A 16,557-nucleotide genomic window follows, 5' to 3' on the forward strand; every position below is an offset into this window, starting at 1 on the left:
ATCTAAAATCTTTCAAAACTCCTTCAAATATGTAATAGTGTATCTCAAGATTATTGCTTATAATGCTTAAGTCGTTGTTCATTATAAAGTCTTAATGATTTCAAAAATATATATACTATACATGTATAAAGAAAAAGAAAAAGAAACGATTCTCTAAATCATTTTATTTAGGTATGCACACGACATTTATAATAATTATTTCTAATAACTGATTTGATATCCATTATCTTAAAAGTCACATAAAATCAATAAATATAGTGGGTTATTTGTTGGCACATGGATGAATAAATTCTAGTTTTTTCATTTAAGAGTTTAGTACATTCATAAATTTTTATAAATTGACAATTATTATGATATCAATGCTGTTGCCAAATAAAATATAAAATTAGACATAATTAAAATTCAAGGCAATTTATTTTTTTTAATTGCTAACGACTATAAAATAAATAAGCTTTAGTAGACAATTGAAAATTTAACTAAATTTCAACCTTCAGTTACTTACGAAAAATTCCCATCAAATAATTTATAATATATATAATAAAATACGACATGGCCTTTTGCGAGCCATTCTCGTATAGTCATATATACTTTTATATATTTTTGTATGCAAAGTAGGTAATAGAAATCAATTAAAAGTTATATTGAATTAATTAAATACTGTCAAGTGACACATATAATAAAAATGTGATTAAATAAGAAAAGATTCTAGAAAGAGTTAAGAATTTGTTAAGTGTTTTAATGTAAGAATAGATTTGTAATAAATCGAAGGAAATTAAATCTTACTTATTCATTAAAATGAATGAATCTAACATTTCTCATTTAATTATTGTATTATATTTTACATCCTTTAAATATATAAGTACAATGAGAAAGTGTATATTAAGTTTGTTGAGATGTTTGTGTCACAGGAAACGTGATAACCTACATATAATGACTATTAATTGCTTACATCTTTGAAGTGGGTTGTTTTATTAGTTTAGTACTATAAACCATTGGTCCTGTTTAAACACAGGTTTATATTGCCACTACACCAGTAAAATTGTAGAGCCATAATGTTTCGGTTCATTGAGGTAAGTCTGTTAGATTAAAAAATCAGTGATTCATGTTGGAAATCGGTACAGTTTATAATCGGTTGACATTTTTGGTATTATTGGATTTCTAATTAATTTAATAAAGAGTTTTTCGAAAAGTAGTGAACTACAACAACAAAAATTGTTTTTTTATATTATTTTAATTAATTAAATTTTTGGCTGACCATACAGGTATTTTGAGTATTGCCAAGGACTAATTTTATGAAATAAATTATATTTGACTTATTTCTGACCAAGAAGTCTTTCAATGTTTGAAATGAATGACGGAAGCTTCGCATTAGACTTTTCACACAATTTTTAGTTCCACTGTTTTAAGTTACCATACGAGACTTGGGCTTGATCTGTTACATAGTGTGTTACTTAGCTGTTCTTACAGTTCCATTTCTAGTTATTCTGTGAGGACAAAACTATAGGTAAGCAATAGTTTTTGACAACAAACTCAATAATTGTGATTGACTAAGCATCTCACTCATTTGAAATATCCGTATATAACTTTTTTCTATTTTCGTGAGTACATTAACCATAATAGGGTTAGTTTTATATAGGCGTTTAAAATCGATTGTTGTAAAAAAAAATATGCTAAAGGATTTGGAAATCATATTTCAATCAGACTACGAAAAATATATGGACGGTTATATTAAGCATAGGCATACTTTTATTGCATTTTGTGGATGACAAAATAAGTTCTTATTGGCTTATTTTTTTTTTTATTATTTTTTATTTGATGTTTTAAAGCATATGTACATTAAAATTAACAAATGTTAAAGTGCCATGTAGTACGATTAAAAAAAGAAAGCAAACTAATTCGTGATAGAACAACACTAAAAAGTAGAGAATTATTAATGGAAAATAATATAAATTAATTTCACATAAATTTTTGTTTAGAAATTGTCTGTACATATATTTTTAATATCAAAATTAAAACGTACAACGTTCTGTTGAGCATAAAACTTTTCGAAAAATATTTGTACGAAAAATAATTTCTGAAGCAAACTTCACAATACTCGTATAAAGGTACATCCGAATATATACGGTACTGGATAGTACGGTAAAATTTCATACGATATAATCGTGAATCTGCTGGAATAATATAATTAAAATAACACACTAAGATTATCAAGATAATAATCAAGATGAGACAGGGTATGGTACTGTCAATGTTTTTGTGCTTCATTTTAGCATTTTTTTTTTTAAAACATCTTTTCAAGTAAATAATTATCAAAAGGGTTCAAATAGAAAATTTCCTTTTATCTATTTGTAGTATAATTACACATTTTTTATATATGAAGTACATATATCTTAAAAGTTCTGGTATTAATATGATAAGATATTTAGTTTTACATGTTTTTGTAATCAAATGTTAATTAAATATCGGTACATATTCATATTAATATTAATATTTGTTTTATCTAGTCTACCACACGATTGCGGTACGATTACGGTTATATGTACCGTACCGTGTCTGGATGGGCATACCTTAAAAAAGTATTAGAAATTTCTGGAAATACATTTCAGTAACCTGCAGAGAATGGATTGAATATTAGTAATGAACTCAAAATAATTTTAATTTAATCATTTTATTTATTTAATGATTTTAGGAATTTTTCTATTATTTGTGTTTAACTTTGAATATTTAAATTTTTGTTATTTTCAATGGATTTTTTTCAAAATCAATTGAATTAAAACATTTAAATTGGAATTTAATCGAACTTAAAAATAATTTTTACATACTGACGTATTTAATTAAAATTCAGTGCACAACCTCGGCCATTGACGAAAATATATATATATATGTATATACCTATTTATACTCTTTTCATAAATAAATCAACGAAATTAATCAAAGAAATAAATATACACAAAAGTATAAAGTATTTTGTTTTATTTATATAATTTCCTTTTCTTCGCTACTTACTTCGCAAATGGATTTTTTTAAAACCGTTTTTTTTTTTAATTTTTTATATCGTGTGTACTTTATACGCATTTGTATTTTTTATATATTATCGCTTGGTATCTTTTTCGTTGGGAAGTGAGTACAGCCATTTTTTAAAAATGGCCGCCACGACTTCATATGTAAATTATTTATTATCGTTTATTGTTTTATTTTTGTTTTTATTTTTCAAGACATATTTTGTCTGTCTATTTTGAAAATAATTTCTTTTCTTTTAATTTTTTTAATCTTTTTGAATGGCGTGTGCATTTTATTTATCTTCACGGGTTTCTATAAACGGAGTTGGTGCCATTTTTAGGGTTCAGTACATTTCTATATTGGAGTATTACTAATCGTACAGTAAAATAATCATAACTAAAAATAAAGCATTTCCTGCACAAAAATAAAAAAACAAACAAAAAAAACAAAATAAAAAAATAGTTTTAATCAAACTTGTCTTCACAAAAACTTCCAAGTAAAATTTTTTTTACTAATTTTTTTTTAATAATTTTAGTCATAAGTTTCAATTTTTATTTAAAGAACGTTTGTAATTGAAATTAATTTATATTAATAATTTGTTAACCTACTTTCACTTTGGCTATAAATTTTCGTTTTATTATTATTATTATTGCTTGTTGAATTTTCACCACTACTTTCTAATTTTTTTTACTAATAATTTAAGCAATAAAATTATATTGAATTAATTCACAATTGAACTTACTTTTTAATTTGCTGCTGCTGGAGGCTTCACGTGTCCATGGTGGATCGCCATGCCCAGAGAAGTCTCTTAATTTTAAATAGCTTATTGTCAGTCTTATTATGGAAGCCTTATCCAGTTGGCTTGTTATTGCTGCAGGTAATGGTAACATTTTCGCCAGTTCATAGAATTCATAATTTTCCTTTCCACGACGCGAACGCGCTGCATCCCGTGATTTCTCTTTGCGTAGCTCTAAAATACTATAAATAAAATATATTTAATTAATAATTAAAGTCATTTAAATATATAGATTGCGAGATATGAGATATAATTTAAATCTGTTTCTGTGCTTAGTAAAATAAGCTTTAATACTTAAAATCACTTAAAATACTTAAATTAAATAAATAAATACTTAAAATTAAAGTCACTTAAATATTACAAAAATAAAAATAGTAGTCTATATATGTATAATGATTGCGAGATATGAGATATAATTTATAATCTGTATCTGTGTTTAGGGAACTAATCTTGAATACTAATAGGTTTATATTTTGAAATGGTCATAAGTGAATAAATCCTAACTATTTATTTGTGACTAAAATGTGATATTGACCTTGTTATTTAGTGTTAAAATATAACTATCTATTCATAGTATCCATTTGTAGACTAAAAATAGTATACTGGATAAAACAGTTTGATAAAATCTATAAATTCCTATCTAATTTCAGCCATAACGATGAAATGAGTGTCCTTATATCAGTATAGATCAGTATTTAGTGTAGAGTACAGATAATGGCCACGCGTATCTGTTAGTACGTATCCTTGTACAAATATTGCAAACATCAGTTTGTTTTAATCACCTTTCCTTAAAATCACATTTAAACAAAAATCACATTTAAACAAAAATATATCTGTGTTATTCAGTAGTCTGGATACGATTACTGTGATAGGTTATAGGTTATCGTGATGGTATACCAGATTTATAAAAAGGTTTCGACAAGTAGTGAACTACAACAACAAAACTTCGTTTTATATTATTTTAATTAATTGAATTTTTGGCTGACCATATAGATATAGACTTCTTATTTTTAATTATTCGTAAATAAAGACTTCTTATTTTTAATTTTTCGTATATAATAAATAATAATAATTCGATAATAGAGAGAATATCTCAATTTGTTAATACTTTAAAAATGAACATTTAAAATTTTTGCAACAATTCTTATTTTTATTACAAAGCTGTTTTGATTTAATAAAATTTTCACACGCTCTATAAATTGGAGAACGGTTGAAGTTAAGATGCCCACAAGAACTAAACTAAAACCGTTTGTTATAATTTAGTCGGCCATGGTAATCCATAGCCGATACATGTTGTTGTTTTAAAATCGTAGTGTCAAGATCAATGCAAATAACTGCTGCGAAAAATTTTGAAACAGTGCTCTGAATCTGTAGACAACTAAATATTTTGGTGGGAAACTTGAAGTTTTAATAAGAGTCTCCACTGTTATGCTAAGTACTCCTTAAATACCAATCACTTAGATATAACCAACGACACCTCATTTAGACCGAATTTTCAAGTTCACTAGACACTAACATGCACAATTTCTCGATATAAAGTATTTTTCAGACCAAGGTCAGCACTAGAATGTACTAGGGTGTATGTGTACTTAAGAAAGTTGTTCTTCATGAATAAATAAAGATTTTTGACGTTCGTATTTGTGCAGCATGTGATGCTTTTGTCAACTAAATCAGAGCTATAATGCATACTTAAGTCGTCTATATCGATGATTTGATATATCGAATTTGGACACATTAAAAGAAAATATAGTGTTCTAAAAAATTGTGATTCAATTTGTGGACATAGTACTTGGTTTATTTATGTTTTAACTCATATGGAACAATTTGTGGAATAGATGTAAGATGTCAACTAGTTTAAATACCTTAGAAGTATCTACTAACTTAAGAAAGATTTGAAACATGTATTCTAAAACGAAAAGCAAAATTTTCAATGTTTGTGTCAATATCCGTCTGCTGTATGACTGAATTACTTATAGATGATTGTGACGGATATTTAGTATTTAGTAGCCTGTAGTTATTATCAATAAACTTTTTTGGGTTAAAATGAATAAACAGTCAATTGGCAACGAATTAATTAAATGAAAGTACAATAAATTTTTGGGGTTGCAGTTTTCGGAAATCAGTCAAGAAAATCGTCTATGCGGCCTTAGTCTATGCTACATAAGAAAATAATCCATAAGGATCCATAAGAAAAAATAAGGCAGACTGGCAACTTTGTTGAAATTAAGTAAAGTCTATAAACATCAATAAAAAATATTTGTTAGACTTCTTTAAAAAATACTTGTATTAATTCATTATTAATAATGAATTTTTATTCATTAAATTTATAATGAATTACGTCATTTTCATTATTTATAATAAGTTATGTTATAAAAATTCTTTGAGATTAACTATGTTCATTTTTTAAATAAGTATTATTTATATAAATAATACTTTTAATTTTAGATTTGGTTAAACGTCATTTCATACTAATTGTACTGGGGTATAATAGTTCTAACAAATGTATTTATTTGTAAGTCTCATTATATATTTATTTATTTAAAATCACTATGATTAATAATATCCCTTTTGGACTATACTTAAAACAATTATAGCCTAGCCTTCAGTAGGTAGCCATAGTGAGTATAATAAGTTCTTTTATTTATATATATCTATATATAAATACTATGTACTTCTATTTTTTTTTACTTTAAGCTAAAAACTTACAACAGTTACTAATATAGCCGCGCCGTTAGCTCAATTTGCAATAATTGATATATAATAATATGAATATATTAGCAAACAATTTTATATATAGAAATAAAAAGTATAGAAAGAACACTATATAACATTATTTTAAAAACCATCTGTAGAGTGTTGTTAAATTTTTGTTATTCTCTTTTTATTTCTATTCGAATCTTTCTAACTTTTAATAGTTTGTTTCTGTCACAAGAGGAATTACTTTCAAAAAAAAAATATTAACGTTGTTAAATTCTTTTTTTTCCACTCTGTATTACTTACTTCATTTAATACATCAGCTACATCAACAATTTTAGATTAACTAATCATTAATGAAAGTATGCTATAATATTAGGATGATCTAATTCATTGAATAATGGGCTCCATTTACAATATCATTAGATTGAATAAAAAATAATCCTGTCATTATATTGAGAATACAAAAATGATTAAATATTAGTTCCAATTTCTATAACATTAGACTTCATAAAAATAATCCTGTTTATAAACTATAGTACATTTCATTAAATTCTCAACTGAAAGTCTTCTTCAAAGACTTTTTTATGAAAAATATAAAAAACAAGTTAAAAAGGTGTTTTAGAGCAGCTCGACGCAGCTGTCATTTAGAAAGACAAAAATATTTCAAAATGCTATCCATGTGAGAATGAGTGATGCAATGCACCTTCGCAGGCAACCTTTCGTCGTGTGACTCTTAAAATTGTTGCTGATGAATAGATGTCAACAGCAATTACAGATTGAAATGTGTTGTATCTTGCATGTTGTATATTCTTCTAAAAACATGAATAATTGCCTGCAATTTATAACAGTTTCAGCGCCTTTTGTCTAAGACAGTGGTGTATCTCTTAGGATTGTTATAGATTTTTTCGTGGCATTATCTACTAAAAAATATTCAATTTGTTAAACGCTTAAAAACTAAAAAATGTGCAAGTGTGAAAAATGTTTAAGAATAAAAAAAAAAATATGAAAAAATATTTTCTCACAACTTTATTTGTCTACTTTAAATTCTAAGATAGAAAAATTGCTATTCTTTGTTGAATACAAACACAATTTTATTTATACTCATACAATTTGACTTGATAAATGTTTTCTTTATATAGTTAAGTAAATTTATGCTTACACTTTATTTATTTGTAGTTGTTAAAACTTTACTTAGTTTATATATATACATACATTATTAGTTTAAAATTTACTTTTAACACAGATACTTCTTTTTATTTTATAAATATATTCTCATATATGTATTAATATATAACCGCAACTCAGATACATTTTTATCTTCCTATAAAAGCACCGCTGATCTTTATTGGTATAAAGTTGGTAGTCTCAGTCTAAGTTGAGCTCATTTACATGCAGCTCTTTATACTTTTAGTGCCGCTTAGTTTTCATTCATAAAAGCATATTTGCTCTAAGCTGAGCTTTATCCGCAATATCTTTCTTTAGTTACATTTTTTGACTTCTTTATTTTACCATTGAGTGAGTGTACGTACTTTAAACTCAAAGCGAAGTCTCTGTTGTCGGCTTTAGATTTTGTCTTAAAGCGTAAAAATGTTCGGATTATATCTGAAGCCCACATCAAGTTTAGCATCAAGCAGAACAACAATAAAAACAACAACTATTATCGTTCTGCTTATGTATCCATAAGATAGATAGTTTCATAAGAAAAACTTCATTTAAAATGATCATAATTTTTACTTCTGCTTTTGTTCTTTTTTACCTATTGTTGTTGTTTTAGGTCGTTCATTATGTTGTCTTCAAAATTTACTTTTATGTTTACTTGTAAAAATCTGTCATAATATTTATATGAAGTTGTTTCTTGCTTTATAAAAGATTTTGTTGACATTTTTTTATTTCGGTTCAAAACTCTTTCTCGAACTGTTAACAGATGCTTATCTTGTTGAAATTTCTTGTTAAAAAATTATAAAAATATTTTTTGGTAATTAACTAAAAGCTATAAAGCATTTACAGTCATGTGTTTGCCACGGGCCAAAAGTTCTTCAGACATTTATGAAATTTATTAATATTTTGTCTTTAGCTCAGATTGCAAAATAATGTTTCATTAACCGAATTTTACAAAGTACGTGCAAAATTTTAAAATTCCTACCTTTTCAAAAGCGTGTTAATTTCATTTAAATAGTGAACTCAATTTAATAATTGCTTTAAATTATAGTGAAAATTTAAATTTTTAGTATTAAGAATTAGGTTAACATATTTAGTAAATATTTTAAATCAATTTGAATCATTAAGAAATATAGAGTTATTATAAACTCAAATAATAACTGCAATCAATCCGTGATAAACAATAATCTAGTCAAGGTGTAAAGAGGGGTTTTGAAAATACCTTGAGTTAAGAAAGAGTAAAAGTGCTTAAGTGCATTGGCTCAAAACAGCTTCAACATAATAATCAATCCGTTGCAATAGAAACAAGTAGAAAATATATCACATTAATCTTTAATTTACTACACACACATGTTTAACATAGAAGTCAGTCATATATGGGTTCATAATTGTATCCTATCTAATGTAAAACGCACAGTCTTCTCCTTCAAATAACAAAGAATGAGGAATTAAAAATGACTAATTAAAGATGATATGTTTTACACACTTATTTCTGGATCCGGTACATTATCCAGGCGCAACAGACACGTTTGCAAAGGAGTGCTATGCTAATTACGTCGGAACGTAGTCCGAATTAAGTCGGAGAATCCAACCGACTGATTACACTTATCATATTCAATATCAACTATTGATATTGTCTTTAATAAGAATAAATAATTAGCAAATAACTTATCCACAGTTGGTCATTTAAAAGAAAGAAGATCTTTGTGGATATGTAAGATAGTGTTAAATGTAATATAACAGTATAGGACGAAATTTTTTAAAGTATATGTGAATTGCTAAATTAAAAATCTCTGAATCACATTAATATATATATCTCTCTAACGATGCAGAGATAACGGATTATTTAATCACTAAATGTTCTAACAAAATGTTTGTGTTAAACACAATAAACCTACATGTATTCGCAATACACATTGGTCTTTTTATTCTTCCTTACAATCAATGAATCTAATATGACTTCCTCAAAATTTTAAGAACGTCTGTTATAATATATAGATGAGAACATTATAAATTGGTAGCAATACTTGTTTTTAAAAACAAACTATGCGGTTTATTGTTAATGCTGTTGGAAAGAATTATTAAGCCTTTTATATTTTATAGGGTCTTTAATACAATAACAAGCAAATAAAGTGTACAGGGTTTACAAAAAAATCACCGGTAATCGTAGTGCACAACGGATTTTTTAGATACACTCTCTTCAGTATCAATTATTATAAAATTGTTTGAAGCTCTAATAAGATATTTTATAATATTGTATATTGATGTGAAAATTATATGGTAGATTAACAGAAATAGAACTAATCGTGTTTGAAGGTAAAGGAATAAAATTATTGGAGCTACATTATTTTACAGGATTCTTAATAAAATTACAAGCTTATAAGGTTTACAGGTGACTCTATAGGTAGTCTGTCCTCGTAGTGCGGAGTAGTTTTTTTTAGAAGCCTTTCCCTCTGCAATAAAACAATAAAAAGCTGCCTAGTATATGTTACCTATTGTAACATATACTTAATGTAACATATACTAATGAAAGTTAAAGACTGTCAAAACTAGAACCAGCAGTTTTAGAAGGGAAAACAATACGAACGTTTTTTGGAATGGTATTAAAAAATTATCACACCTACAAATATGCGTTTGATTAGTTGATGAAAAGAGGTATCTCTTTGGATCTCTTTCACTTGAATATAAGTGAAAGAAGCAGTTTCTAAAATTGGTTGTATATGTTAAAAGATGACGAAAGAGCTCACAAAGCTCCAACTCTTCGTTAGTAACATTCTAGAAAATAATAGAACAGAAGAAGTAAACAGGTAAAGGATTGATGAAATAAATTTACGGAAAATATATGTCAGCAATTGGATGTAAAAAAAAATTAACAAATCTTGAATGCTATTCTGCAATAGATTGCAGATGTCAGTCAATACATTTAGTAATAATCACTAAAGCAATATTGTATATTAGATATAAAAACTTATGGACGTATAAAATGATTTTATCGGATTTATTTACATTGTGAAAATCCACAACACCTCTTAAATTATCTTTCAATTTAGTATTCTTTCGTGTTAAGAAATAATTTATTATCAATGGCAATATGACACAAAATTAATTGCTAATAATTTGTAGACCAATTAGTAATGCAACATTTATTTTATATAAAAGAAAATTGACAAATTTGTAACGAAACAAATTGGAAGTTTTCCCTTCAAGATATTGTTTTGTAATTCTTGAAAATCAATCAATCTTTGTTCAATTTTCAAGCTACTAGCGACAGAAATCAATTACATTTACATTATGTCGTCATCGGTAAAATTAAATATATAATACTAAAGGTAACAAATATGGGAGAGGTGTTGATATCTCAAATAAAAAAGGAACAATCATGTTTGACAAGCTTTAAAATTAAGCGAATTATCTGCAAAGTGAGTTGAATTTGCCTTACGGAAATGAAAAAATATTTGCAAAAAAAGTGCAAATCATTTATCAAATATTCTTTATAAAAAACTGTTCGAGCTAATGTTAAAAAAAGGGGCTGTATTAGGGTTCACGGGTGTTACTTTTATAACATACACATTGTTATAATTTAATAGTCCTTTGTATTGATAAATGATTTTGTTAGAAAATAAGTAGTAAAGTTTTTTAAATGTCATAATAGTGTTGAAGTAGTAAATAATAATAGTAAAAATCGGATAAATAATATAAATTGGAATTTTTATTAAAACTTTTTAAAGTTATAGATTCAAGAGACCATAGTTAAATCACTGAACATCTATATTAATATTATTAATATAATACTTATACTCAATAAAGTATATTAAAACTCAGTATAGTTCTTTGTGCTTGGATTTAGTTTCAAAGTGTCAAGTTTCAATTTGTTTCAACATAATATTTACATGTCCACGTCTCAGCACCCGTAAAAATAGGCTTTAACATCCGCAAAATTGTGCTGCATGAGTGTTTTCACAAGAAGGGTTTTAAAAGTCCTCGATATTGTGAGACTAACTTGATTATTCATATTCTATAAGATATTTATTAAAATAAAAGATATTTAAAGATATATATATATCACATTTAAAAGATATAAAAAACTTAAAATCTATTAAGAATATATTATTTAATTTCTAAAAAAACTCCTGAAGTTTTCCTATTAAGCGTATCTATTGTACCTCACATTCCTTTTGACTAGTAACAGATTGCTAATAAAATTATCTATAACTCATAATTAGTATTAAATTGCTTAATGTTCATTTGTAACCCTGAAAATAAAGAAAAATTAAATGGCAAAAAAAACTTTGCACATTTCTTACATCTTTTGAATTCCAAAAGAGGGATGAGAATATAAAGTCACACTGTGACATTGCATTCATTCGAGTATTAGAAGCCATTTGTACCCAGTATATTACTTCGAGAATACCTGGGGTGTAATTATTTGCGTAATAACATAGAAGAGTACTAAACATACAAACAAACTGAAAATATTTACTGCCTTTGCGGTATAAGATAATCCTGCTTAATCCTTTTAGGTATATGGAGCAATGAACTTTTCATGTTACTTAATGGAAATCAAAATATTTGCGTTGATGTTAAGATTTTAAAGTGGATCAAGACATTAAAATCATTGAGACATTTTTTTATTTACTAAAATTTTAATATAAAATCGAGATAAGCGGAGTTACGGTAGTACACTGAGAAAAGGATATTCGCAAATAAATTGCAATGAAGTGTAAAAGCAGCTTACGTTTCTAAAAGGACTTAGGATACGATTTTAATTGATAATCTAAAAAAAAGTTCTTTACTGAAATTATCGGTTAATGTTCGATGGTAGTGATAATTTACTTAATACTTTTCACTATAACTATACTTTATTTCGTTTTGAACTTTGAAGACATTTTCATAATTACTAGAAGATTTTATTCAAAAAATTTTCAAACTTTTCTTTTACAGAAAAGAGAAAGATAATATTTAATAGCGAAATTAATACGATTTTTTGCTAATCATACAGCTATTTTAAGTATTGCCAAATATCCATAATCATTGGTCTTGGAATTATTTCTTATATTTAATTATTCGTAAATAATTTTTTGAGACTGCAAGTACCAAGTACTAGTCTCTATTTAATTAAATTAATATAAAAAAACGTTTGTTGTTGTAATTCATTACTTTTCGAGACCTCTCTATCAAATAAAATAGTTTCTATTAAGTAAAATAGTCACTTCTGTCATAACTGTCTATATCATGATAAAATAATTATTTTGCGTACATATATGCAAGCAAAATGAGTGAATTCTTGAGACTAGTTTGGATAAAAAAATAAGAGGCCTATATGAACCTATGGAATTCAGTCGTGAGAAACTTATTTTAGTATTATAATGAAGTTAATAAAGTTTTTTTTATTTATATATAAATTATTTAAAAATTTTGACATCCACCAAAATCCATCATCAAAATCTTTATTTTTTATAATTACACTATAAATTTATATATTAATAAAAATTTTTTATTTAAATTTTCAGGTTTAACATTTTTTTTTCATTCTGTACTACATATTTATTATTATTATATTACTATTTATTATTATTATATTACTACCTATTATTATTATATTACTGTATTTTTATTATAATACTATTTATTATTATTATATTACTATTTATTGTTATTATATTACTATTTATTGTTATTATATTACTATTTATTATTATTATATTTCTATTTATTATCATACACATCACTATTTATTATTATTATATTACTATTTATTATTATATTACTTTTTGATTATTATTATATTACTATTAATTATTATTATATCACTATTTTTTTATTGTACATATTACTATTTATTATTATTATACTACTATTTATTATATTTATATTAATATTTATTATTATTATTATACTTTATTCGCTTTTTATGTTTTATGTGTGTTTCTATTTAAGGTATTTTTGTTTTTTATTTTTAGTATTCAAATACTTATTTAATTAACTTTCTTTTTAAAGCAATTGACCCAACTTTCTATTATTAATAATTAATTTTTAATGTTGTTCATTTATTATTACAGATTTTAACAATGCTACTGTATTATTTAAAGGTAAGTGAATATTTTTGTTATTATTATATTATTATATACATAGGCTTTAGTGAACAAAATATTTAAAATTAACACATGAAGTTATAATGTTTAATATTTTTTTTAGAGTCGCTGAGGTTTCGAAGTTCTTTGACTTCTTAGCTTATTAACCAATCCGCCCTGAGGAAGTCAAAATAACTTTGAAAAATTAGCTACACTATAAAAAATATATTAATTATTATAACTAAGTTTTAAATTTATCAATAATAAAGGAACTTATATATATCTACAAATATGTAAGATATATGTAATTATATATATATATATATATATATATATATATATTACATAATTTCACTTCAAATCTATTAAACAGTATCTTTTCTATATACAATTTCAATTCCAAATACAATTTCGAAGGACGTTTACATACTCCTTTTTAAATGTCCTTATTACAAATGAAGTTTAATATAACAATTTGTTTCTAAAAGTTCCTTATCTAATCTAATGACTTTGTTATTAAAAGAAAATTATTATATAAGTTTTATTTTATATTCTTATATATATGGAAATATAGTTAATGGTTATTTTTTTATAAAGTATTGCAATAATTGTAATAAAGAAAATTTCCAGTGCAATGTTTATAGTTTACTTGGATCAAAAGATACATTTCTTAGATACATTGCTGTAGTTGGAACACTGCTTTTAATATAAAAAAATATTTTTTTATTTATCTTCTTCTAGTTTGTTTTATTTGTTACATAAATTTTGTTAGCGTTCATATACCGTTATTGGTAATATATATTTCGAGAGGAGACTCAGCATGATGTAAACAATTTTTTATATTTTCATTTGTGTGTCCCTAAAAAGTAAAAGTGATTTTAGGAAAAAAAACAATAATAGTTTTTTTTCTTTAAAAATATCACAGGTCAAACAGAGAAGCTATTGAATTATTGAGTGACGAAAGTGATTTATTTCAATTAAACCATCGCACACATAAGATAATGGTGGATAGTATCTTCTTTTCTTAGATAGTTTCTTAGTACAAAAATGATTCGGGATATCACAAATAACGGTAATTTGAAGAGTTTTTTCTTTAGTAATCAGACAAGATTAATTTTTAAATGTAATTTAATTTAATAATTTTTGTTTTTAAATAAATGAAAAATAATAAAAATAATTAGGATTTATCAAACTTTATAAGAATATTATTTTATGGATTTCATATGGACTCTGTAGGTAGAACTTTAATATCTCCCGCATCTATGAAATTGTGTAAGGAAGGATCCTGACAAAGAAATTATTAATCCAATGGGACTTGTTCATTGCAAGTGCTCGATGTTGTATTCGACTGTTTCTCTGTTTTTAGAGCTGTTAGCTATCATTTAACATTTGCTTATATATATGAATTAAGTTGATGCCTTCATAATTGATCCAGAATTGAATTTAGTAGTGCAGTTTATGTTCGGTAATTTTTTTTTTTCGAATACGTAGTAAGAGTATTATAAGGAACAAACAGTTCCTTACACACCACACTGACATTACAAACAGTTTTGGTGTTAGTTGGTCTAAAGACTAGTCGGAAGCGTCATCATAATATTGTTTATGGCATACATTTTATAGGTGGTTAAATTTTTAAAATAAATTAAGTCTTTATTTATTATTATGTACATACATATATGAGTTTAATTCAGTACCAAATTTTAAGGTATTTTAATTCATAATTGGTTTGAATTCAATTTATGAGGGCAATTCAATTGCGGTTTGACGTTTTTAATACATGACTTTATTACTTCACAAAATGATGTTGAGAATTTTATTTTTTATATTATATTTAATTTATATATAAAGTATAACTTTTTGTTTATTTCTAGTAGTTATGCTATATTATGAAAAATATATGTCAATGAGTGGCTTAAGCACTCTAAGTTTGAACTGATATATTCTCCCTGAACTACCGTTAACTGTTTCTTTGAAGGAATTTGTATGTTGGGTGACATTTTTAATGTACCACTTTATTGTTTTAGTAAAACATTTTTATTTGTTTTGAAAATAATTCTAAATTTTCTCAATCATAAGAATGTTTAAATCATTTTACACTATATATATAATTACTATATACTTTTAACTCCTAGGAGGAGCATAGGGTCGCACTCTATATGATATCAATAAATTATAAAAATTCTGTTTTTTGTTTATGTTTAAATATGTTTTAATGAAAAAAGAACTTGTGGAAAATGTGTTAACTAACCCAGGTTCGAGAGGTTGTTGTTGTCCATGCATTCCCATACCAGGTTGATGCTGATTTGACATTTTATTATATGGCACAGCGCACAAATCTTGTGTAGGCACCAACCAAGAATGTGTAAATGGACCAGCACCTACACCAGGCATTCCTAATGAGCCCATAGAAGTCATATGGCTGCCTGGATGACCAGGTGTAGGTTGACGCTGATAACCAGCGTAGTCCATTGCAACAGCTTGATAAGGTAACATGTTGATTGCAAATTCAATTTCTAATAGGTTCGATGTTTAACGTTATAAAGAATTTAATTAATTTGTAAGTAATTAATTAATAAATGAATTTTTTTTATTTTCGTAAAATATTTTGGCACATTTTGTTACAACGTTTTATATTTATTTTGACACTTAGAATTTTTTTTTAATGGAATTTTTAGTTGAGCACTTAAACTTATTTCAACTTTTTCGCAAAGCTTTTGTTTATTGAAAGGTCATTGAATCCTTTGATGCATTTGGCACACAACACACGCTTCACACACATTCACAATAGTTGGGGAGCGCCAGCAAATTATGCGTACGTGTGGATTATTCAGTTTA

At 25.5% G+C, this 16,557-nt stretch overlaps 1 protein-coding gene across 1 annotated transcript; it reads right to left on the reverse strand.

Annotated features, from left to right (window-relative positions):
* Nucleotides 1-3,588: 3,588 nt before the first annotated feature.
* LOC119681703 (protein trachealess-like) lies at nucleotides 3,589-16,241 on the reverse strand. The gene is made up of 3 exons (XM_038094967.1): nucleotides 15,971-16,241; nucleotides 3,743-3,978; nucleotides 3,589-3,677 (listed from the first exon to the last, which is right to left on the reverse strand). Exons 1-3 carry the CDS (start codon nucleotides 16,213-16,215, stop codon nucleotides 3,589-3,591), a joined length of 570 nt encoding a protein of 189 aa, XP_037950895.1. The 5' UTR covers nucleotides 16,216-16,241.
* Nucleotides 16,242-16,557: the final 316 nt, after the last annotated feature.

Source organism: Teleopsis dalmanni, chromosome 1 (genome assembly GCF_002237135.1).
Source record: "Teleopsis dalmanni isolate 2A chromosome 1, ASM223713v2, whole genome shotgun sequence".
NCBI classification, from domain to species: Eukaryota; Metazoa; Arthropoda; class Insecta; order Diptera; family Diopsidae; genus Teleopsis; species Teleopsis dalmanni.